General features: G+C 47.1%; 2 protein-coding genes across 2 annotated transcripts in view; one reads left to right on the top strand and one right to left on the bottom strand.

The window, feature by feature from the left end:
- Positions 1 to 299: 299 nt before the first annotated feature.
- Positions 300 to 25,032, bottom strand: LOC308421684 (transducin-like enhancer protein 6; the record flags this gene model as incomplete). Its single annotated transcript, XM_080918129.1, is given in 16 exon segments — positions 300 to 404; positions 526 to 602; positions 1,128 to 1,281; positions 1,972 to 2,113; positions 3,298 to 3,870; positions 4,413 to 4,450; positions 4,530 to 4,609; positions 4,683 to 4,771; positions 5,036 to 5,343; positions 5,345 to 5,452; positions 7,309 to 7,354; positions 7,756 to 7,817; positions 8,674 to 8,768; positions 23,099 to 23,190; positions 24,423 to 24,745; positions 24,961 to 25,032. Coding segments are annotated over 16 exon segments (2,364 nt in total).
- DHX9 (DExH-box helicase 9) overlaps positions 24,453 to 26,064 on the top strand; it is a 30,890-nt gene continuing 29,278 nt past the window's right edge. Inside the window, exon 1 of the mRNA XM_080917665.1 lies at positions 24,453 to 24,590. The gene's annotated coding sequence lies outside the window, so the exon portion shown is untranslated. The remainder of the gene's footprint in view (positions 24,591 to 26,064) is intronic.

Below are 26,064 nucleotides of genomic sequence, written 5' to 3'. Positions count from 1 at the left end.
GCTTCTCAGTGTAGCCCTGACTGTCCTGAAACTATGTAGACCAGGCTAGCCTGGAACTTAAATCTGCCTACCTCTGCCTCCTGAGTCCTAAGATTAAAGGCAAACACTGAGAAGTTGGAGGGCTCAGAGCTACAAAGTCCTTTCAAAACCCGGATAAAGGACAATCTCTGCCTTTTCAAATGCTTTATTACATGTGACTCGGGGTCTGCGCACCCCATGGAACCCTCCAGAAGCACTGCAGACCCTTCACACCCATCGCCATCTACCATTGTGCAGTCAGGGGAGGGGAGTTGACGCTGTCAGTACTTGATGTTGTACACGGAGGCACAGTCCCCAGATCCTGTGACAATCAACTTGCTGTTCTCAGTCATGTCGAAGCATCTGACCACAGCAGCCTCGGGGACCTGTGAGACAACAGCCGAGTGAGCGTAGCTCCTCTCAACCCAGAGCTTCAGAGCTGGCTCCTGTGGGGATGGTGCTGAGGGTCCTGCTGGGGGCCCCCAGGTGCTCTCTGCACATAAGTACCTGAAATAGTTTTGCTCCCTTGGGCATGCTGTGGAGGGTGATGAGGTTGTCCATACCTATGCTCACCCACCACTGGCCTGGAGGAGAGAGAACAGGGCAGTGAGGTTACAGCAGACCCCGCCCACTCACTCCCACCAGACACCCAGGAGGCTGAGGCGAGAGGACCGACAGTTTGAGGTGAGAAGGAGTCCAGGTTACACAAGACCCTGCCTCAAAGAACAAGGCAAAAAGGTTTACTGTTTTGTCTTTTGTTGTGTTTTGCCATTTTAAGTCTTACATAGCTCAGGAGTCCCCAAGTAGCCAGAAATTACTCTGAACTCCTATGTCAATGAAATATGTTGGGGTGTGGACAGCACCAAAGCACTGAGGGGGCATTGATGAAACAGCAGAATCCTCAGAAAGGCTGGTGGCCACAGTGCATGCATGCTCTTCTCTTCCTCAGTGGACTGTTTTCCCAGACAGGGTTTCTCTGTGGAGCCCTGGCTAACCTGGAACTTACTCTGTACCAGGCTGGCCTTGAACTCAGGCCTGTCTGCCTCTGCCTCTCTGGTGCTGGGATTAAAGATCTGAACCACCATGGTCAGACTCAGTGGACTCCTTACCGTTTGGGGAGAAGTTGAGGCCTAAGATGGTCGTGTCCTTGGTGCCCACAGGGAACACCTGGCTCTTCTTGCTGCTGTTCAACAGGCAGTGCTGGCCATCAGCCAGGCCCAGCAGCAGCCAGTCTTCAGTCGGACTGTGAGACAGGCTCATGATCTGCATGAACCAGGCAGAGGCAGCAATCAGACCCCCAGCCAGGCAGATAGTCCGAAAGCCCCCCCCCATGACTTGCTGACAGGCCGTTACCCGACTATTTCCTTTACACAGTCCCCACACTTTCCTCTGTTAAGGTTCATGAATTTTACAGGGTTAAATATGGCAGTGACAAGTCTGCTTCCCTTTTTTGGTTTTATTGAGACAGTCTTGCTCCATAGCCTAGGCTAAGCTATAGTGAACTCAGCCTTGATTTTATAGGCTGGCCTTGAACTCCACCCTAAAATATTTGTAATGAGTCTTTATCAGCTTTTATGTAGCCCAGGCTATCCCTTCAGACCCCAGTGTAGTTGAGGATGACCTTGAACTTGTGACCCTGATCCCCCTAGCTTTTTAGTACTGAGTGACAGGAGTGACAGTGGAACTCAGAAGGTGGAAACGCATTCCACCCCTCAGACCCACATCCCTTTTCCACTACGTAGCACAGGATGGACTCACTTGTTCATCCTCCTGCCTCAGCTTGAATACTGAATACCCCTGTCCAGTATGACAAAAGCTATTTTAAAGACCCCTGCCCTGTGACATCTCAAAACCCACTTGATCTGACCTGGACTATTTATTCCCTCTCCCTACACTGAGTTCACCATGTCAACCTGAAGGCCCACACCTGTCCAACCACAGCCCGCTATGCACCTGGGCCTGGAACGGATACTCCAGTGACACCTTGGCCGTCCGCAGGTCCCAGCATCGCAGGCAGGAGTCCAGACCCCCAATCCAGACGTTGTCATCCTTGACCACAAGGCTCTTGGCTGAATTGACAGGGCCTTTGAGGTCCCTGGCCAGAAAGACAAAGGGGGAAAGCCTAGGCTCAGCAGTCTAAGATTTCCCCAAAGCCCTGGGACCAACCCAACCAGCAGGTACCCTTCCACCTTTGCCAAGAACAGGAGAGTGGCATCCTAAAGTCCCTGTCTCTAAAGGGTGATGTTCCAAACCAATACCTATAAATCAGGCACTGAGGAAGCTGAAGCAGGAGAACTGCCATGAGTTCCAGGCCAGGTTGGGGTACATAAAGACAACCCTGTCTCAAAAATGAGGGTGAGGGGGAAGACTCAAAGCTGGCTGTGGTGACTCAATTGTCATCCCAGCTACTCAGGGGGCTAAAAAATAGGATGATTACAAATTAGAGCCACCCTAGGCTACAGAGCACAGGTCAGAGCCACCCTAGGCTACAGAGCACAGGTCAGAGCCACCCTAGGCTACAGAGCACAGGTCAGAGCCACCCTAGGCTACAGAGCACAGGTCAGAGCCACCCTAGGCTACAGAGCACAGGTTAGAGCCACCCTAGGCTACAGAGCACAGGTTAGAGCCACCCTAGGCTACAGAGCAAGTTCAGTGCTATCCCTGCAAACTTCACTCGATCTGACCTTAAGATAAAAACTGAGCAGGACTTGCAGCACAAGCCTGTCACCCCAGCACTCCAGAGGCAGAGGCAGGTGGAGCTCCGAGTTCCAGGCTAGCCTGGTCTATATATCAAGACCCTATGTCAGATCAAGTGAATAAAAGTGTTGACCGCATGGCTCCCAGGTCGTTCAGTGGGTAAAGGAGACCTGAGTTCCGTTTTCCTGGAACCCACTTATTAGAAGAACAGGCTCCTGATTTGTCCTGAGCCTCTGCTCTTCCTTGTCCCACAAGAATTACAATGAATAAGCTACACAGCACTTGGGAGGTGAAGGAGAAGGTGAGGAGGAGATTAGGAGAGTTTAAGGTTATCCTCTGTGCCTGAGGACAGCCTGGGCTACATGAGACTCCCTGACCTAAAGGTAAAAAGCAGGCTGGGGGCATAGTCAGAGATAGGTCCCCACCTAGAATCCCCCAAAGATGAGATGGGGTGGATTCCCACCCAGAATCCCCTAGTGAGGGGGCAGGGGCGTGGCTCCACTCTGAGGGAGGGCTTTGGGCAAGAAAGACCTCAGGACTTGCAGTCCTCAGCTCGCGGTGCTCCTGTCCCTGTGTCTGCACCTGACTATCCTCTGAGTCCGTAGGTCCCATATCCTGACCGTGCCATCTGTGAAGCCAGCAAAGACCGTGTTTTTCTTTGTGCTGGCCAGTGCTTGGCAGGACAGGCCCTCGCAGGGCAACTGGCACTTCTCATACAGGATTGGGGCAGCCAGGTCCCACACCATCACGCCAGGTAAGTTGTGTCCACCCGCAAACAGGGTCCTGCTGTTGGAGGACAGCAGGCAGGTGCGCAGGTATGTCCTTTTGGCCTGCAGAAGACCGTTCGCATGAGCCAGGATCACCTGTGGCTCTTCCAGCACCTCCCATCCCCCACACCGTCCCCGCCCAGTCACCTGGAAAACGCTGCATCGTAAGTGGCTTTCAGGGTGTCTGTCCTCAGCCACCTGGCTCATGAGGTTCCACACTTTGATGCCGCTCTGGCTGCAGGTGAAGACATGCCCCGTGAAGGAGCTCACTGCTACTGCCAACAGCAGCTCCTGGTGTCTCAGCACGCGCACCTTCTGCAGCGCATGGGGGACAGCGAACCTCTCCGATTGCCAGGGTGATGTGTCAGACACTTCAGAGTCCCAGGACCTGGGGATATGTAACACAGAGTGAAGTTTCCAAGACAGGTCCTCAGTCCAGGTTGGCCTTCAACATCCTATGGAGCAAAGGCCGATCTTGAATTTCTAGTCCTCCTGCCTCTACCTCTTGAGAGCTAGGAGCCAGGCTCCAATCGCATCCTTCAATTTTTGCCATAGCCACACGGGCTTCCCCTAGTCTAAAATGCTTTGCCGGATTAGACTAAGCTCCTATGCATCCTTACAGCCCTAATTATTACTGTCCCCTCTGAGAATCTAGGTTGAGATTTAAGTGAGACAGTTCTTAAATGTACTCATCAATTGGGAGTGTGGGGGAAGAGGCAGTATAACCTGTGGGAGTCACTTTTCACTCGCAACCTTGTAGGTCCCAGGGATTGAAGCCCCTTTACCTACCGAGCCCTTTCACCAGCCCCTCAATCTTCCACCACATGGTAAGGACAGCCGAGGGACTGAAGGACAGGGAGGCAGGGGTAGGAGACAAGGGTGAGGTAATCATGCTTTCTCCCTTCAGAGGCCAATAGAACAGATACTCACAAGGGCTTCAGAAATGTATCCGCTCTTCCAGAAGATTCCTGAGATACAAAGAAAGAAACTGATCCAGCTGGCTTGTGACCTCCCCCCTCCATGTCTGCATCTGGGTCTCCCACTCACCTGGGTCTCAAATTGGGGCTGACTGAAGTCTTCTGGGTAATCAAGCAGGTCTGAGGGAGACTTGATCAGGAGGGGGTCCTCTGTGTGCAGACAGGATTCAGAGCCAACCCAGGAACTACGACCCCGCCCCCCACCAAGGCCTGGCCTTCCTACCAGAGTCACTCAGGCTGCTTCTGTGCCTGGGCTGAGGTTCCGGTTTAGAGTAACACAGGCCTGAGTCCTTGCTTTCCTGGGAGACAGAACTGGGTCAGACACGTCACCCTGGGGGAACCTAGCATATGCCTAGGGGTTCCTGGCTGCAGTGGGGCTCATCCTGAGAAGTCAGGGTGTAGGGATGAGGAAGGAGGGTTCTAAGGGACACTATAGGGTGAATCCTTGGGGGTTCCAGTCGAGGGTACTCACCAATTCTAGCAGATTCTCTGTTGCAGTGACAACAGGCAGGTCGGGGGGGAGAAGAGGAGGAGGTAGAAGGAAAGAAAGGTTTGTGCCTGGAAGCTCCCCCTCACCTGTGAGAAACCCTCACCCCATGTTCCTGTTGGTTCTTTTGGCAGCTGTCCATGTACAGTTTCCAGAGTTCCTGGGTCAGGAAGCTTTGCCAGGACTGGGGCTCCTTATCCCAGACAGGCTGAGGATCCTGTTGCTCATCAGCCTCCGAGAGGAACCGACGTCTGGTGGACAGCTGAGGCCCTGGGGTGGCTTTGAACTTGGGGTTCTGGGGAGCTGCAGACTCTGGGACCTGCTCGTCCTCTTTCTTAGCCGAGTTCTGGATGGTCTGGACAGAGCCCGTGGGGGTCTCATGAGGCACATGACCTGGTCAACTGAAGCCTGTTCCCTCCAGCCCCAAGACCAATACTCACCTTGATCACCTCCAGGAGGTCTGGGGTCCTGCTAATGACCTCTATTAGCTTGACAAACTTTTCCACCTACAACACATTAGGATTGAGCCTTGCTGAAGTGGGGGAAGGGGAGCCTGTGCTAAAGCTTGGCACACATCCAAGCATGGTGCACACCTTTCACCCTTCCCTGCAAAGGCTGAGGTAGGAAGAGTCGGGAGTTCAGCATCACCCTTGGCTACATACCGAGTTTGAGATCCTGTCTCAAAAAGCTTCAAAAAGAAAGATACTAACACTGCCACTAAGGGCCTGGATGCTCCCTTGAGGCACAGAGCCTTGCCCCTCACCCCCACAAAGGATTTAATGTTATTTTGTACATTGAGTCTCTTAGTATCCCAAACAGCAGCAGCAACCAGGGGCTGTCTTTTTTATTAGCCCTGCTCCTCCCCTGGGAGCTTTTGGAGAGCACCAAGGATGGAAGAAGGGAAAGCTCCTGGGTTGGAGCTGGATCTGCCCCCTTGGCCCTGCTAAACTGCACTTAGCTCTGGCTCCCTGCCAGTGACATCTGGCCTTGGGCAGTGCCTCCTACCTGTCAGTACCCTTGAGAAAGGGGCCCCGGTGGTAGGGAAAAGGCAGAAGGGGACACACATGCCCTGGCACGGGGTGGGGGGGTTCAGGGAGAGCCAGGTGCCCCTCTACAGGCCTGTCCCTCCAGTGATGCACAGGACCGGTGGCTTCTTCCTGTGTGTGTCTTACCCAGGAACCTTCAGGGCATCTGGGAGCCAGGCAAAAAGGATGTTCCACCGCAGGATGTGAATGTTAGGGGAAGGATGAAGAGAGTGGGGGCATGTGGCCCATGGAGGTGTGGCGAGGCCTGGGGGCAAGGGAGATGCCTCTGGGGGGGTCCATGTTGGGAATTCCCTTCCCGGAGGGACCAGCCACACAACGGTATAGTACAGAATAGAGTTTATTCAGGTCATGGGAGAGTTAAGAGTGTGGTAGAGGTGGGGGGGGGGGAGTAGAGGAGTAGAGGCCGGCCATGAGCACGTGGAGGGAGAGGGGGAAGGGAAAGGGAAGAGGAGGGGTAGGGGTGGGAGAGCAAGGCTGCAAGAGCACAAGAGCAAGAGAGAGAGGAGGGTTCAAGCAGCTCCTTTTATAGTGTCAGGTCACTGGGGAGGAGCATACCTGGCTACTGCCAGGTAATTGAGGGGTGGGGTATGCCTGACTGTTGCTAGGTAACTGAGGGGTGGGGTTTACAGAATCCCAACAGTGAGGACCCTAAATCAGCTCCCTCCCTGACTTTGTCCCCTATGCTCTGCAGCTCCCAATTCCCTGAAATGAAAACCACGCCCTCCCGGAGGCTGACATGGCTTCCATTCCCTTCCTGCCTCCATCCTGCCAGGGTCAGTATACCTAGCTCCAGTCCCCAGTTCACCTGTTTGAGATGCTCTAAGGACTGGTTTATAGTGAACACCTGAAATCACAGCAGGTGAGAGGCAGGTCTCAACAAGGAGTGACCCTGAGCAAAGGTCTTCATCTCTTAGATCCTATTTTGTTTTGGAGACAAAGTCCCACATAGCCTAGTCTGGCCTTGAACTCACTTTAGCCAGGGATGATCTCCCACCTCCACCTCCCCAGTGCCAGGATGACAGGTGTGTGCCATTTTGCTCTGTTTATCTTAACTTTTAAATACTACTTACTATATGGTTTTGAATGGGAAAAAAAAATCAAGTTTAATTTTCTTGCAGCCCTCAGGGCCCTGGCCTGACTCCCTCTCCCCAGCTGACAGAGCTTTTCCCTGCTGCCCCACCCCTAACCAGCCAGGCTCCCTCCTGCCTCAGGACATTTGCACAGGCTGTGCCTCTGCCCCAGGGCCTGAACTTAAAGACAGCCCCCAACATCCACCCCCTAAGTATCCCCTCTTGGCTGCCACCAGGGAGACTCACCAGGCTGGAGGTGTTGTCTATCGGGACCAGCATTTCAGAGAGGATGCTAAGTGGGGGAAAGAAATTGAACATCCTTCTAGAGAAAGCCCCTGCATCTACCCTAGGGTGGAACCCCAAGAGGATGAGCCACCTAATCTATAAATGGAGAAGATGCCGTCCAAACTCTTGAGACTGACCCTGGCCTTTGCACATGCTAGGCAGGCAGGCATTTTTTGCCCCGAGCAATCTCCTAGCCAGAGATCATTTGAAGACAGGTTTGGTGGCCTAGAACTTGCCACCCTCCAGTCTCAGCCTGCACAGATAACACAAAATATCACATGGGCTTAAAAACAAACCCAAACAACACTTCACTGGAAACCAGGTTGCACTTTCTGCTGTCGAGGCAGGGCTGGTTCTCTAGGGACAAGGACCCATCCTGAGATGTGGAGCACAGACAGACGCCCTCACCTGTTGAGCTCCTCAGGCAGCTGTTCCATGATGGATAAATACGGACTGGAGAAGTTGGGAGCCTGGAAAGGTCAAAGATCAAAACCATTTGCCCCCCAGCCACCCAGGTGGGGAGTCATGTCCTATTTCAAGCCCTGGAACTCTCTGGCACAGGGCATGGTAAAACCTTCTAGACCCTGGAACAATGGCTCCCAACCTTCCTAATGCTGCAACCCTTTCCTCGTGTGGTGACCAAAACATTACTTTTGCTCCTGCGTTATAACTAACATTATTAGGGTTCCGAATTGTAAATAGCTGACGTTCAGGACATGTAGTATGCACCCAACAAGGGATCACAATCCTCAGGTTGAGAACCACAGCCCTACAGTCAATTTACTGCAGAGACTTCTGAAATTACCTTGACATTTAGAGAAACGAGGTAAAAGCAGTGTATGGGAGGAGGGAGAAGAACGAACACACACACAAACACACACACACACACACACACACACACACACACACACACACACACACAAGAAAGAGTCTATCTGATTGTTCTGGGAACTACATAGCGCTGGTTGGCCTTGAACTAAGATCCACCTGCTTCAGCCTCCCAAGTGGGGGGAATTAAAACTGGGCACCGAACTTTAATCAATATATTGTTAACACAGGGAACTCAAGATCAGCCTGCCAGGAGGGGCTCCAGCCCTGACCGCACCATGCACTAGGGACCAGGTGAACTCCTAGTGTTGATCACCACTGGATTGACCTTGGGAACGTGTGGGCCCTGTCTGCTGGTTTTCACCTGCACTGACAGGGGTCAAGGTGCAACACGGAGGGGCAGGCCTTTCATCCTACCTAGGCAGACAGGATCTCCTGAGTTCTAAGCGAGGTGGAGACAGTGAGACTCAGTCTCTAAAACATAACTGCACCCCTCACCAGTATTTCTCTCACCAAAATTCCATCAGAGATGCCATTGATCTGGCTGTGGGGATTCATCTCGAAGATTCTTGAGGTCACAATCAGATTAAGTCCTACAAAGAGCAGGTATAGGTATTTGGAAGGCAGAAAAGTCGACCCCCACCCATTCCTGTAGCCTCTCCATCATCTGAACCCAGCTGGGAAGGAAACCTCTTACCCATCTCCCCCATCCTCTGTGTTCCCTAAGCCCTGGCTTTACTATAGGGGCTACGGTTTCAGACTCCCCACCCCCACCCAAGCACCAGGGGCCTCGTTAGTATCTTAGATACCAAGAATAGAGAACCAGGCACCCCCACTTCCTAGTGGGAGCAGTCAGGAATATGGCCTGCACGTGGTGCCCATCTATTCCTTCAGGCACACACTTAAAGCGTTTTTTTAAAAGAACAAAGGAGAGCTGGAGAGATGGCTCAGTGGTTAAGAGCTTTAACTGCTCTTCCTAAAGGTCTAGAGTTCAAATCTCAGCAACCACATGGTGGCTCACAACCATCTGTAATGAGATCTGATGGATGCCCTGTACTGGTGTGTCTGAGACAGCTACAGTATACTTAAAATCTAATAAATAAATTTTTTAAAAATTAAAAAAAAAAACAAAGGAGACAAGAGAATGATTTGGTTCACTCCCAAATCATTCACCCTGTGTAAACTCCCCACTGAAGTCGGTTTTGTGAGGGTCCACACCCCTCCCTTGGGCTCCCTCTTCTCCCCCACCCGCACAAACCGCCTGCAGGAAGCAGGCTGCCCTCACCGAGGCTGGGGAGGCCCGGGAGATTCCAGAGGAAGCTTCAGAGGTCAGCCAAGTTCAGGCCAGAAGGAAGCCCCTCCTGCTGGGATCAAGGCCTTTTGACCCTTCTCACCTGGCCCCTCCGGCCCAGGCCACGCCCCACCACGCCCACACCGCACACCACACCTGTACCCACTGAAGCCAGAACGGGGTTCATATCTCTGGAGCTGGAGTTACAGGAGACTGTGAATCACCTGGGTACTTGGAATCAAACTGGTGCCTCTGCAAGAGCCGGCAGAGCTCTAACCACTTAGCCTCTTGCCAGCCTTATCAATATACTTATGTATGTATGCCCTTGAGAGCCACAGAAAACACGATGGGTGTCAGAACTAACACCTACAGGACTCAATTATCAACTTCTGAAGGACTGAGGTAGCAGACTAAACTCCATTTTGTTGACTCCATCCTAAGTTAACTTGCCCTTAGAAAGGCATGCCCCCCCCCCCCGCCCTTGAAGTCTAAAAAACAAACAAACAAACAAAAACTCAGGAAATGCCACTGGCAGCTGCAAAACACACACACACACACACACACACACACACACACACACACACAGCAGCTGCAGCTGGTTGATAAGACTGGGCTAAGAAAACACAAATCTTTCCCAGGCCAAGTACTCCTTGATGGATACTCCCTCCTTGTGGTTTAACCAGATGCTATAAACCAATTAGTTGAAAGACCAACATTCCTTTACCCTCTCATGCAATGTCAAGGCTTGGAAACCCCCACTTGCAGATTTTCCTCTTATAAACCCCCTTCACTTAGACCTGGGGTGTATTCTCTTTCCTGTCCCATCAGGAAGGTTGGTGGCCCAAGCTCTCTCTCCCTCAGGTGCTTACATCTGCGTTGTGATTTCTGGTGGTCTCTGGGGTTTTTACAATCTGGGAACAACATTTGGTGCGTTGGCTGGGAACCCCCAGACCTTGTGTCTTTGTGCATTGTCTGCGACTATTCTTGCTTTCAGGTTTTAAAAAGCTTTGAGGTGTCTATATAAGTGGCAAGGAGCTGAGAGCAGATGAGGTCAGAGCTTCGGGGGCAGGAAGACCCTGCTGACTCCAGGGGGATGAAGTGCCCAGCGGTCAGTTGGAGGAGCTTTTGGCAGAAGGCACAGAGCTCCGCCACCGGTTGTTTTCAGTGTCCGAAGCTGGAATCTGTGACTCTGTGAGTTTGAGCCTTTGGATTTGTTTTTGTTTTCAGTCTTGGAGCGACGATTTTGTGTCTGTACTTAATCTTATACTGACTCATCTACGGAAGTTAGGGCTAAGGACCGTTTATTGCAACTTGGAGTGGCCAGCTTTGGATGTTGGATGGCCACCAGAGGGGGACCTTTTATCTCCCCAGGGTGTCAACAGTAGAGGATAAAGTATTTCAAAAGTCTTCCTTCTTTCCCACTGCGAACACTTCTTTGTCAACAGGAATGGCCTAAGGTGACAAGAAACAACAGGAGCAGACTCCAGCCCAACAGCCAGCTCCATCCTCTTGGTGGCATCAGTCTTAGGGCCGAAGAGATGTCTCAGAGGTTAAGAGCACTGACTTCTCTTTCAGAGATCCTGAGTTCAATTCCCAGCAATCACTGACTTCCTTTTTTTTCTCAGGACCAGTGGCCCTAATCAGGCTTTCCCTGAGTTGGGAGGTGAGTTTCCAGAGAGCAGGGCTCCACGCCTGGACAGACTGTACAGGAGAGACCCCAGTGGGCAGATGTATCCCTCACCAGAGCTTGCAACAGATTCCTGGTCACTCATTTTGATCAGTAAATGACTGTCCTTCTTGCCAGGAGAAGCACTGGCTCCCTTGTCCGAACAGATGTGGTCTCAGAGTTGTAAAGACAGTCTCTATTGTATGAGTCTGACCTGCTCCGCAGGTTATGAATACTATGCTGTCGTCCAGAAGCTTGAGATATATATAAGTTGTATTATATGAGTATCACAAGTTGGCATTCTCAGGCATTACAGGACTGGGGAGGGGGAGAGAGCGCATCTTTCAAACCTGATTGAACCCCACAGCTGAAAGGGATCTTCTTGACCTGGGAAGCACTAACTCTTTTCATTATCAGAAGTTAGTGTATGTACAAACGGGTCACAGCTGTCTGCAAACACTTAATTGTCTCTTTCCCATAGTCCAAGAGTGGGCTTTCATCGCTTCAAGAATATTGGCTCCTGCTTCCTTTTAAGGGCAGGAGCCATCTGCACCTGAGAAATGCTGGTTGTTAATGGGGAGGGAGGTGCTAACTGCTCTGGCTCTGAGCAGGGACAGGAAAATGCAGGATTTGATATGAAGAGATGGGGGCAGGTTTCCTGTGTCTCTTCAAGAACATCTCCAGATTTACCACCAGGCTCTTTCAGCGGGTCTCAACCATAATTTTGCCAGGGTCTAGATATAATATTAGACAGGAAATTGATAAAAGCAGCAATTCTTGAACAAGTCATAAAGACTATGTGTAAGGTTATGCACACATAGACCCCAAGAAAACAGAAAATTCTAGTATGGTAGCCCTGCTTTCATTAATTAGTTAGTGCCCGACATTAGGAAGAAGTTACAGATTCAAGAAAGATTAAGAGAAAAGTGGTTGAGGGAATGTAGTGAAAGTTGCAGAGAGGGTGAAGAAGAAGAGTACAGAGCAAGACAGCAAAGACATTAAAGGAAGATTTAGTTAGAGTCCTCCTAGCCAACAAAGCCTTGCATCCAGAAGAAAAGAAATGCCAAGGCTCAGTAGATTGCTGGAAGAGAAGTCATTAAAGGGGCCTTGACCCAAACTCTAGGACCAGGGAAAAGGCTGGAGGCTTATTTATCAAAGAGACTGGACCCAGTGACAGCAGGACGGCCGCCTTGCCTGCGTGTTATTGTCACCACAGCACTGGAAGACAAAGAGGCGGATAAATTAACTTTGGGACAGAATTTGATCACGACTATCCCCCTGCAGTCTCCTCCCTGTGGCCGCACTGTTTGTGCATGCCGTGAGGCAGGTCTTTAAAGAGTGACCAGTTGGGGCAGTTCCTGGGGAACAGGAATTCTATACTTTGCAAGGACCAGGTGTGTGTTAGGAAAACATGCTCAGATGTTGGTTTGGAGGCTCCCCTAAACATTGGTTATTCAGATCTCCAGAATAGACCTGGCTCCTAATCAAACCTGACTGGTTATTTCCAGCCACCTGCTTCCCAGAACCCTGTGACGCCCCAACACAACCCTGATTTGACCTGTCTACTCCATCAGTGCCATGAGGTTCTGGCCCAGGTACAGAAAATCCAACCTGACTTTAGGGACTGTCCTCTGTCAGAAACAGAGCAGACCAAGTTTATGGTCTATAGTTGTGAGACCAATATTCCTTTACCCTCTCATGCAATGCCAAGGCTTGGAAACCCCCACTTGCATGTTTTTTTTTTTCTTTTTTTAAATTAGAAACTCTATTTATATTTGAGATGTTATCCCTTTATTCTGCCCCACTCCCATCCCCCCTCCTTCATTTGCCATCACAAAGGTGCACTATCTCCTGATCACCATCTCCACCCCATTGCCTTGGCATTCCCCTACACTGGGAAAACATGCCCTCCCTGGAACAAAAGTCTCTTCTCACATTGATGCCAGACACTGCTATCTTCAGCTACATACTAAACTGGATCAATAGGTCTCTCAAAGTGTGCACAAAGGTTGGTGTTTTACTCCATGGGAATTTTGGAGGGTTTGGTTGTCTGATAATGTTATCATCTTCCCATGAGGTTACAACCCCTTAAACGCTGCTTCCTGCCCCATCAGGAAAGTTGGTGGCTCAAACTTGAACTTGAATATAGACCCTCATGTGATTACATTGGGTTGTGTTTCCTGGTGGTTTCTTTGTAGTTCTTACAATCTGGGTGCAACACTTCCACCACCTGGAACTGTAACTCAGGCTCTTGGGGTTGGCTACAAGCGTTCCCAGGCGCTGAGCCATCTTTCAGAGCTGAATATAAGCGTTAAAGCATAACTTCAGCATTCATTGTGGTTAGGGTATCCAGGCATTTAGAAAAGGACTCACTGGGCCCAAGTCAGATCATAACCCGCTAACCCCCGCTCACCAAGCATGTTTCTTCAATTACATTTGAGCAAGGGCAGGCACCAGCAGTTCTGGGATCAGCTAGTGGAGGATTGAATGGTCCTGTTCATTTGCAATATTCCAGGAACCATGTGGCTCAGACTGATTTTCACTTCCGGTTCATGGAAAAAATCCAGAAGTTTTTGTACGGAAAACTGTAAATTGACTTAAGTTGGAACCGGATGCTGAGAATGACCGGAACTGGATGTTAAGCTCGATAAGATATAGCCAGAAACGTAAATATGTTTCTCTGCCCTCTTGGCCTTCATCGCTGTCGCTCTTGACCCAAAATAATTCCTTATTCATCCAAGCCCAGAGCTGCGTATACATGACTACCGCTGAGTCAAGATGGTGATGTCTATGGTCCGAAAAGTCAAAGATCGATGACTGAGATGGAAGGGCAGGGAAGGGCTAAAGATTTGTGTGTCTGTGTGACCTTAGGTTAGCGTACATGGTAGGATTAGCCTCCGTACAGGCCAACACAAGCTATGGGAGGGAGAGAAGGAGCTGTTTCCATGGGAGCCGTGTGCCTCAACACTGTACCTGGCACGCAGATGCACAGGCATTGAAAGGTTACAAGGAATACCTGTAGATGTTACTTGGAAACATACAAATAAGTAAATAAATGAATACTGGAAAAATAAAGGTCTGCAAGGGGTCTCAGGGAATTAAAGTGTTTGTGGCCAAAGCGATGACCCAAATTCAGGTCCACACGATGGAAGAAGTCTCCCTCAAGATCTTGGGAGTCACATTTTTATGTGCCCCGCCCTGACGTTGCTGGGGACAGCATACCATGACAGGGACTGCCAGCAGTAGGCCAGGATGGGGACATCTCAGAAGCCCGCAGCAGCTCCCCGTAAAAATGGATGGCGTCTGGGACCCTGAGAAACAGGAGACATCCCTCTAGAGGGCCATCTGAAATAAGAGACAGCCTGCAGTAGGCCAGGATGGAGACACCTCAGTAGCCCGAGGCAGCTCTTTGTAAAACACAGTTGTTCCTATTTCTCCTAACCTGAGACCTGGACAATGGCTGTATAGATTTTATTTGTGCATGATTACTTTTTTGTTGGCCTTGGTGTGCATAATTATTCTATCATATCTAACTTTCCTATTTCTTTTTTCTGCTCTGGTAGATTCTGTGACACTAGATGTTCCTTGATGCAATGATTCTTAAAGAACTGGAAATTGAGGCACAGGGGCACAGCACAGTCCTAATGGCCCAGGTGCGGGCTGTGTGTTCTCATCTTGGAAACAATGGAATAATTGTACAGTGGTCGTTCCAGATTAATGCTCGACTTGCAAAGAAAGTTTGAAGACGTTATTAGAAAATGAATTAGAGCCAACATTGGGACCCAAGAAAGGAAAAAGTTATTGAAGTTATGAAATAAGTTTTGCATATTTGAGAGTGGTTCCTGGATAAAGAAAGTATAGAATGCATAAAATTATACACTAGTAAAACTAAGTCAAAACATTGGGATTCTTAGGAGAGACACTGTGTGCAATGTACGGAACAGAAAGCTATGAGAACTACTGAGTTAAAGGTTGACTTGATTCTCTCTGGCCACTGCCTGACAGATCTGCCCATGTCATTTATCAGTAGAGCTTCACAGGAAAATGCAAGTAGCTGACCTCGGAGCTCTGAGCGCTGAAGTATAATAAGTTAAAAGTTAAAGTTTAAATAATAATAAGTCTACAATTATTATTATTTTGGCCATGGGCCTGGGAATAGGAGAAGCTGAAACTTTGGGGAACAATTGTAATTCTTTTTTAAATTTAAAAAAATTTTTATTTAATCTTCTCTCCAGATTTTATTCACTGCCTGGTCCAACCTCTGACTCTTCCCCATCCCATTCCTCCTTCCCACCATACTCACCACTCCAGCAGAACTCTAAACTTCCTGGGGCCTCCAGTCTCTTGAGGATTAAGTGCATCTTCTCTGATTGAACCCAGATGTGGCAGTTCTATTTTGTATATGTGTTGGGAGCCTCATATCAACTGTATATGAAACCTAGTTAGTGGTCCAATGTTTGAGAGATCTCAGGGGTCCAGGTTAATTGAGACTGCTGGTCCTCCTACAGGGTTGCCTTCCTCCTCAGCTTCTTCCAGCTTTTTCCCTAATTCAACTACAGGAGTCAACAGCTTCTGTTTATTTGTTGGGTGCATATATCTGCATCGGAGTGTGTCAGCTGCTTGTTGGATCTTTTGGAACGTAGTCATGACAGGTCCCTTTTTGTGAGCACTACATAGCCTCAGTAAGGGTGTCAGGCCTTGGGTCCTCCCCTTGAGCTGATTCCCACCTTAGGCCTGTCACTGAACCTCCTTTTCCTTTTGCTTTTCTTCATCTGTTTCCCTGCAATTGTGTCAAACAGGAACAATTATGGGTCAGAGTTTTGACTGACGGATGGAACCCCATCACCATTTGATGCCCTGTCTTTCTGCTGGAGGTGGGCTCTACAATTTCCCTCTCCCCACTGTAAGGCATTTCATCTAAAGTTCCCTCCCTCCCTTTGAGTCCCGAGAATCACATCCCAGGTCTCTAATCTTAATGGAACAAACATGAAAACACGAAGAGGCGTTATAGTTCCTTTTCTAGGTGCTGTGACAACTGTTTAGATGTACAGCAAGGAAAATCATCGTTTCAGGAGGTCGAGATTGCTGCTCATACTGTGTCAGCATCAAGAAGGAAGGACAAATGAAGTTTGTGCTCACCTCTTGTTCCACATTTAATCAGTTTTTATCCAGGTCCAGAAAACAGTGTTCCCAACTTTTAGGTTGAGTTCTTCTGCCTTAGTTAACTAAATCAAGATAATCTATCAGAGGTCTGGACAGAATCTAACCTACTTAAAAATAACCATTCACAGATATAATTAGAACTTTGTTTCCCAGGTGATTCTTTATCATGTCAAATTGATAATCACTACCAAGCATCACAATAACTCTCTTATCAACTTAACACCCAACATATAATTTATTTTTATTCATTGCATCCCACAGGTTTGGGTATGCTGTGCTTTTATTTTCATTAAATTCTAAAAAAATTCTTAATTTCTTTATTTTTTCTTTGACCATGCTATCATTGAGTAGAGCATTGGTCAGCTTCCATGTGTATGTGGGCTTTTTGTTGTGTTTGTTGTTATTAAAGACTGGCCTTAGTCCCTGGTGATCTGATAAGATGCATGGAATTATTTCAATCTTCTTATATCTATTGAGCCTTGTTTTGTGCCTGATTATATGGTCAATTTTAGAAAATGTGCTGTAAAGTGCTGAGAAGAAGGTATATTCTTTTGTTTTTGAATGAAATGTTCTGTAGATGTCTATTAATTCCAAATTGGTTCATAACCTTTGCTAGTTTCACTGCATCTCTGTTCAGTTTCTGCTTCCATGATCTGTCCTTTGTTGAGAGTGGGGTGTTGAAGTCTCCCACTATTATTGTGTATTGTGAAATATATGTTTTGAGGTTTAGTAGGGTTTCTTTCATGAATGAGGGTGCTTTTGTATTTGGAACATAGATGTTTAGAATTGAAAATTCATCTTGATAGATTTTTTTCCTGTGATGAGTAAAAAGTGTACTTCTTTATCTTTTTTGATAACATTTGGTTGAAAATCTATTTTATTTGATATTAGAATGGCTACTCCAGCTTGTTTCTTGGAGCCATTTGCTTGGAAGGTTTTCTTCCCAGCCTTATTACTCTGAGGTAGTGTCTGTCTTTGTCTCTAAGATGAGTTTTCTGTAAGCAGCAAAATGTTGGATCCTGTCTATGTATCCAGTCTGATAGCCTATGTCTCTTTATAGAGGAATTGAGTCCATTTATGTTAACAGATATTAAGGAATAGTGATTGTTGTTTCCTGTTACCATATCCAGCAAAACTCTCAATTACCATAGATGGAGAGACCAAGATATTCTGGGACAAAACTAAATTTACACAATATCTGACCACAAATCCAGTCCTACAAAGGATAATAGATGGAAAACCCAGCACAAGGAGGCAAACTACACACTAGGAAAAGCAAGAAAATAACTAAGCAAGAAAAGCAAAAGAAGAGAGACACACAAACAAAATCATACCTCTAACAACAAAAATAACAGGAAACAACAACTATCAGACTGCTTTTTTCACCAGTTGGATACTCACTGTCTTTTAATTGGTGTGTTTGAGCCATTTACATTTAATTCATTTATGTTTTATGTGTTTAATATTAAAATCTGTGGCATTTCTAGTTATAAGTTGAACATTTTTATTATTCACTTTCTCATTACTGTTGAATTATTACTAATTCCTTTTATTCTCTTTGAAAAGCATTTGTTAACATTTAATGACTTTCCCTATATTAGATTTCAAGCCACCAAGACCCACTGTCTTAGGATTTCATTGCTGTAAAGAGATACCATGACCAAAGCAATTTTTATAAAGGTAAACATTTAATTAGGGCTGGCTTGCAGTTTCAGATAATGTTCAGTCCATTATCATCTTAGAAGGAAGCATGGTAGCCTGCAGGCAGATGTGGTGCTGGAGAAAGAGCTGAACGTTCTACAAGTTGATTCCAAGGTAGCCAGGAAGGGACTGTCTTCTGCAGGCTCTCTTTCACCCTGGGCAGAGCTCAAGCATAAGACCTCAAAGCCCACTTCTACAGTGACACACTTCCCCCAACAAGGCCATACCCACTCCTACAAGGCCACACCTCCTAATAGTGTCACTTCCCATGGGCCATTGTATTCAAACCCACACACCTCCTTTAATCTTTCTTTAACTCTCTGCATAACAGTTGTCTTTCATGATGGTAGAGCATCTGAGAGACTGTCTTTTCTTTCAGAACAGCGTAGTCATCTGATTACACCACATTAAATGGGAACAGACACAGACTTGATTTTGGCAGCATTTACTCATGTCTGCCCTGCCAAATGCATTCCATGATTTATCCACCTCTATCCTCTACTAACTTGCCCAAAGTAAATGACATGACATTTGCTAAACTTGATCCTGAGGTGATGCAGCCAGCTGTGCTCTGATTTCCAGAAGACTCCAGTGCTTGTCCATGCAGTGCATGACTACCACGTGATTCCAGGTCTTTCCAGGTCTTCCTTGATCTGGAGGACATGCTGTATTCAATATGAAAGAGCATCACAATTATTTTTAATACGTGTAGTTATCCTGGTGTTTACAGTCTATACTTTAATGAATCAAATTCTATCTTCAGATTACATGTACTATGAAGACCTCAGCATAATAAATCCTCAATGTTCCTTCCTAGTTTTGTGGTACTGTTAGTAGCATTAGCACAGGTTTTACTTCTGTATGTTCTGTAAACATACAAACTATTTTTACTTCTGCCAATTTTCTTTTAGAGAAAGTTAAAATGAAAAAATATTTAAACTGTCATTTATTTGAGTCTTAGTATTTTTTGTTTGCACAGTATAGATCCAGGTTTCTCCCTGGTGTCATAGTCTTTCCTGCCTGAAAAGTATTTTTTTATGAAGTAGAGCCACTGACTGAACTGAGTAAACAGATGCTGTGTCCTCAACATTTGCTTGCCTGCCCAAGTCTTTATTTTCCTTCCTTACTTTGTATGTACAATTACGGGTTATGAGCACACGGTCTGTGCTTCAGACACACCAGAAGAGGGCATCAGATCCCATTACAGATGGTTGTGAGCCACCATGTGGTTGCTGGGAATTGAACTCAGGACCTCTGGAAGATCAGTCAGTGCTCTAACCACTGAGCCATCTCTCCAGCCCTAAGCTTTAGATTTAAGTAGAGGAAGAATGAGGGAGGGACTGAGCAAAAGGTATACACAGTCCTGTGAAGGCATGGCTGACTGGTTATTGTCTCAGGTCTGGTTGTGTACGGTCCTTGTTACTCTTGGGAGATGACAATTGCTTTGCCAGCGGGCAGCCCTGCCATCTGAGGTAATTGCCCTCATCCTGGGGCTGGTTTGTTCCTACAGGCTTTGCTTTTCCTGTAATTCAGGATCTACTTCAGCTTTACAAAAGTTATTGGCCTTTGGGCAGAGGGATATTGAGAACTGGACATGGTAAGTAGCGAAGCCCTAGTTACTCTTCTTTCTGTGCCTTCAGCCTTGAAGATGAATGAGATGTATTATGAGAGATATCAAGAGTTTTTAAACACACTCTGAGGAGTTAGCATGGCTATGTGCAGAGCAGATGACCCAAAGAGACAGATACAAAACCAAGGCAAAAAGCCATCCGGTGTGCTTCAACAAGGAGTCAATTCTCTTAATAATAATAAAAATAATACTTTCTAATTGCACGCTATATTTTCTAGTTGCAATTCCTAAAGTTAGGTCTCAAATCTGTCACAAAAGGCTACCTGAGGTGCCTATTTAAGGTAACAAAATGGACCTGGCTGCCTGGTTCTCCCAGCATTCCTCAGTTTCCACCAGTTACAGGGTATGGCTGGCATACCCTCTTCCTACCCTAAACTTCTCCAGCTCAGGAGCTAAGCTGTCTTTCCCACTGCCCTTTCTGTATAATCCAGCTGATTGGTTACCTGCCTTTTTCCCTCTCCTCCCCCTTCTCCTCACCAGACCTGACTCTGTTTCATACACTCTGGACTCTCCCAGACATTCCTGCCTCTGGCTAAGCTCGATTTTTAATCTACAGTGAACCTTCTCCTCCACCATACCTAGGGCAAGTTTTTCATTCACCTAAGACCCCAATAAAGTTCTTATGCTTTCACAGTCTCCGAGTTTACACTGGTTGACAATAAGGACTAGAGTTTAAAATTTAAAGGGATAATATTTAAGAGACAATGTATTTTGCCCAGCACAGTGACGCACACCTTTATGTCCAGCATTGGGGAGGCAGAGGCAGCCTGGTCTAGAGAGAAGCCTGGTCAACACACAGGTCTGTTAAAAAACAAAACAAACAAACAAACAAAAAAATCCCCTATCTTAAAACCAAAAACAAAAAGAAGAGGGGGAAGAAAGAAGACAATGTATTTCAAATTTTGGGGAAACAGTTTACCCAATAAACATTTCCTACTTTATTTACACATTAAACTAACAGTTACTGAGAATTTGCCGTATGCAGATAGTGTGGAGTCTGGTAAGTGACTTTAGTCAGCCAACATGTGTCACTGTGGTCACAGAGCTTATTTCCAGTGTCTGCCTTCACAGTCACATTAATAAAACATCTACCTAACAACCATTTTGGACTGAGTACCATAGGCCTCTTAATATGCCACCTCATTTGTTTGTTTTTGAGACAGAATCTCATGCTACTGAGTTTGACCTTGAATTTATGCTTGAACAGCCTCCTAAAGATTAGGATGGCAGGCATTTACCTCCGCACCACTCTCTTTTGAGACATAGTCTCATAAAAGCTAGGCTGGTCTTGAGTACCCTAAGTATCTGAAGATAACCTTGAACTTCTGATCGTCCTGCCTCTGCTTCCTGTGGGCTGGGATTATAGGCTTGTGCCACTATGCTAGGCCTACACTACCAACTTTGCTCCATCTCTTTTAGAAATTACTGCAGGTTCACAGAAAGACATGGGTTAGGGTTAGGTACCACATGCCTTTGATCAATAACTATAACTGCATGATACATCCTTGGCTCAATTATATTTTACACCTCTCTCCCGCCCTCCATCCTCCCTTCCTCCCTGAGCTCACTCCACATTCTCTGTTATCAGCATTGGCAGTCTGAAGCTTGTAGAACTAAGCAGAGATGCAGCCCTGAATTGGGAGAGCATCAGGAGAGAGCATGGACACTATAGGCAACGGTCCAGGGTTGTGAAAGGAGGGAGAATCTTCACACTCAGAGGACAAAGGGTTCTTAGAGATTTTCTAAAGGGGAAGAAAAAGTTACATGTAACCCAGCCGACCTGGATGCATGCCTGAAATGGAGGAGGAAGGCCCTAGACTAGAGAAGAAAGTTACAATTCAAAGTTATCTCCAGCTTATCAACAGGAGAGCTGACCTTTTTTTTTGCAGCTAGCTGCATGAGTGAGAGAATTCTGTGAGACCCTCAAGGTTGCAGTACAAGGAGATAAGGGAAGAAAGAGAAAATAGGAGAATTTATGGGGGGAGGGGGAAGAGCAGCGGGATCTGTAACCTAACAGTACTCAGTCCAGACTATCTATCATCCATCCATCCATCTATCTATCATCTATCTTTTAAACTCTGAGGATTGAACACAGAGCTCATACAAGCTAAACAATTGCTCTTTCACTGGGGTACATTCTCAGCCTTCCCTCCACCCGTTTATACTGAGATGGAATCTTAGAACAAGTTGCTCATTCATTCTGTAACCCAAGCAGGCCTTGAACTCGTGATCCTCCAGCGTCTGTCTCCCAAATAGCTGGGATTATAGGATTATATATTTACATTTAATGCAAATGTGTGTGCTCCAGTGTGCACATTCCTGCGAATAAGCACAACATGTGTGGAGGTCAGAGGACAACTTGAGGGACTAGATTCTTTTATTTCACCATCTGGGTCCCAGGGATCAAACTCAGGTCCCCAGGTTTGTTAGCAAAGGCCTTTTACTTACTTAGAAACCTCCTTAGCTTTCTTAATTTTCTGGGTTTTTGTTTTGTGGAAGGGTCTTAATTGTTTTACGATGTTGATGGGTTCAGCAGAGAAGACTGCTCTGGCGTGGGTTTAAGCCAATGGAAAGTTTTTATTAGGTAGATAGTGACTACTCTAGAGTTTGGGATTCCAGTGTAGCCCTGAGCCTTTTTCTGGCAGCTGGTGCCTCATACATGCTGAGATTACAGCCTGAATGGTACTTCTATCATGGAGTCAATTGTGCTGTGAAGGTCTGGCACCCTGTTACAAGGATGGCTTCAAACTTATTTATTGAAGATGATAATATTGAATCCTGATCCCCTTGGTTTTATCTCCTGAATGAGAGATGAAAGACCTGAGGAACCATGCTTCTTATGATATTAGAGTTGGAACTCAGGGTTTTAGAGACTTCAAGCAAGCAGTCTCTCCTAGTTTCTTTCTTCTTCTTCCTTTTCTTTTCTTTTCTTTTCTTTTTTTTTTTTTTTTTTCCTCTCAGTTCTCTTACTGGAATCAAGGGTTCATACTGCTCTCCTTTCTGAGAAAAATATCCTGAGACAAAATTAGGTGCAGAAAATAGATTTATTTGAGGCTGTCCATGGAGATTTTTTCCCCCTCCAATCTCTTAGGTAAATTGAAGGGTGGGAAGGTCAGGGAAAGGTCACAGTGAGACAATGGATAGGAAATCCTCTCAAAGAGTCTTTTTCTCTGTTGGCTTTGGAAAGTTTGGAAGCAGGATCACCCTGGGTCAAGATCTGCATTTTTATCTTCAGACAAAAAGTCCCGAGAGAGTAGAGGAAAAAGCCACGGGGGGGTGGGGGGGGTGGGGGGGTGGGGGGGGAGGGCTTTATAATTTAGAACTACAGGGGAAGGAGACAAGTCCTTAAAATTGAGGAAGGGCTGGTGAGGGTGAGCGGAAGTGAAATTTCCACTGTTCTGTTTCGGTGCTAGAGTTGGAAGCCCTTGCTTCTGCACACTAGCCAAGCATATTAGCAGAGAGCTGCACTCACCCTCTGGCCCAGGAAGTTTTAAACTGTTTTCCTTTTGAAGTTTCAATAATTCTGTTTCCATGAGCGGAGATGAAATCAGAGCTTGAGGTATGCTAGTTTACCACAAAATAACAATAAGCAGATAAACAGGTTGAGGATGTTGGGTTTGAAGCGCAGCTTAGTAATAGGGTAACCTTGGGTTACTCCTCAGCACCTCAAAAATACAACTGTTGGGATTCAGTGACTTTTCCTTTCATTGGTGCCCCGTCATCTTTTCCTTACAACAACACCTCTCAAAATCAAGTACTAAGCACAAAAGAGCCTTCTCACTTGAAGCTAAAGGAAACAACAGGATTTTGAGGTAATTGGGAGCACACGTTTAATCCCAGTCCTGGGGTGGGGGGTGGGGCAGAGGCAGACAACCTGATCTACAAATCCAGGACAGTCAGGGCTAAGCAAAGAAACCTTGTCTCTGGGAGGAAGACAGGGATCAAAGAGCTCCCACCTAAGAGATAACTGGAAAGTGGAGGAGATGCATCCTGAGCTAGGGTTTTCTTTTTTGTGGGGCACTGGGTTTCACTACAATAGGATTAACGGCATATACCACCACCCAGGCAAAAACAAAACAAACAGGGTTCTCTTTCTTCTTTTAGATTTATTTTACTTTATGAATGTTTTGTTGCCTGTATGAAAGTGCCCCATGTTTGCACCAGTTGGATCCCCTGAAACTGAGGTTAGGAATGGTTGTGAGCCACCATGTAGAGGTTGAGAATGCAATCCAAGTCCTCGACAAGAGCAACAAGTGAGTTTAACCTCTAAGGCTTTTGTTTCTTGTTCTGAGACTCGCCACACAGACCAGGCTTTTTGAATTTATGCAAGTGTGCCAGTCTCTGTTTCCTGAGTGCTGTGATTGAAGGCAAGAGCCACTATGCTGCACATTGCCTGAAGCATTTTGGTGAGGCAGAAATATTTCAGACTTTGTATTTTAACATGCCCATGGCACCCAGAAATAATTTCTTTGGCATACTTTAAAATGGCTATTCTGATAAATTTCTGGAAGGACTAATCCTGCAACACTGCCGTTATGTAAAATATATATATATATCAAAAAGGAGATCCGTGATGGCATGTCTCTAAATTATGCAAGGAGACTGAGTTAAGTTGCGGGCTAGCCTTCTCTACAAATAAAGAAGCAAAGAGACGTAACTTCCAGAAATCAAGCGGTTTAGCGACTGACAGGAAATTGTAGGCCTGGGCCAGCGGGTCTCGCGCGACCTCAGGTTTGGCGCCCGGAAGTAGCTGTAGCCCCGCCCCTCCGGGCGTGCTGGCTCAGGAGGTCGCCTACTGCGCAAGCTTGATTCGCTGACTCCGCCCCCTCGGTCCCGCGGTCGGAGCCATTTCGCCGCTGCTTCCATGCGGGGTGAGGTGTGTTCCGTCGCCGTTTTTGTGGAAGGTTGGAGTTGCGAATTCGTCTAAGAAGGTTGTGCTCTCGGGCACCGAGAAGTGGAGGAGGGTAAGGAAGCAGCGTTGCGGACCCAACGCGGGCTTGTTGCCGCGGGCCGATGCCGGCCTCCGCGGCTCTGCCGTGGCTTTGTTGTGAGGCGTGGGGGGAGGGGCTGCGCGGCGGGTACCCGGATTACGGGCCGTGGGCGCGTCGGCCGTGGCGTTCTACCGTGGCGGAGCTGGCCATAGCCCTAGGCCGTGGTTTTCCTCACACGGCTTGACCGCTCTCGGAGGCTTCTCCCCTTCCTCGCCTGTCAGGCGGTGGACGTCTAATTAGAGTCGCCTGCGGCGCGGGGGGTCCTCGGTTCTCATCCGGGACACCTGGGCCCCGAGGAGGTGCCCTGCTTTGGGATGCGAAGCGTCGTTGCAGTTCCTCCTACTCCGCACTGTTTACTGGGGATGGATGGTGGGTGGGGCGGAGTGAGGAGCAGGTGGTAGGAAAATGTATGCATGATTTAGTAAGCGATGGCGGAATTGCTGGGCGCAACGGGATCGCCCTGCGTTAGATAACGGTCGCCAGGGACGGCGCCTCAGAGTCTGAGGGGTAGCTGAGCCCGAGTCTGGCCTTGAGGTGGTTCCTCTCCCAAGATGCAGAGAGAGATCAGTTACGCCTAAGGCCAGACTGACCTGGAGGAAAAGAAAGCCGGCCACGTGACCTGGTGAGGAAAGAGATTTTGTTTTAGGGTAGGGGAAAAAAAAAACCTATTCGGAGCCTGGTGCTAGGTTCACGTCTTTCATCCCAGCACTGGGGTGAGTGGTGAAGGTATTCGGATAGAGGAACTGGAGAAAAACGAGTAATATTGGATACATTCCATGATGGAAAATAACATCTATTTAGGTTCTCGACAGTGAATAAGTTATTAGTTTTATAAGTCAGTAAAAGAAATAGTAGGTATTTCTAGGGGGCTATTCATACTCTTCATTATCGATTTCTCTTAAATTCCCTCTGTTCAAAGTAAATGAAACAATACAGCATACAGTTCAAGGATTAAATAGTTCCTAAGCTAAGGGTAATAGCACACGTTTAAGGATGCAAAAGATAGCTGTGAAAGATCTTTGGGGATGGGAAAAGAATTTCGAATAGACTTGCATGGTGCAATTAATGGGCATTAGAATACACTTTAGGAGGTTTGAAATTCTTACTGAGATGGCTAGTTAGTTTATAGATGGAAATACTAGTATTTTTTTTTTCTTGGATAAAATTTGGAGCCTGAAAGACTATTTGGACTTAACTAGCATGAATATTTAGAATTAAATGGGCTTTCTAAAGATAAGATGATTTGATAGACCTTATATTTTGTTACTCATTTACTCATTATGTTGGGGTTTTTGTTTTGAGACTGGGTTTCTTTGTAAACCAGGTAGCCTCCAACTCAGAGATCTGCCTGCCTCTGCTCTCCAAGTGCTTGGAATTAAACGTCTGGGCCACCACACCCAGACTTGTGAAGGACAAGTCATTAGCTTCTGAGTTTTTATCTCCCTTT

The sequence above is a fragment of the Micromys minutus genome (assembly GCF_963924665.1).
Source record: "Micromys minutus genome assembly, chromosome: 6".
In the NCBI taxonomy this organism is placed as follows: domain Eukaryota; kingdom Metazoa; phylum Chordata; class Mammalia; order Rodentia; family Muridae; genus Micromys; species Micromys minutus.
The sequence above is the reverse complement of the archived record's forward strand: the minus strand, read 5'-3'. Positions and strand labels throughout refer to the sequence as shown.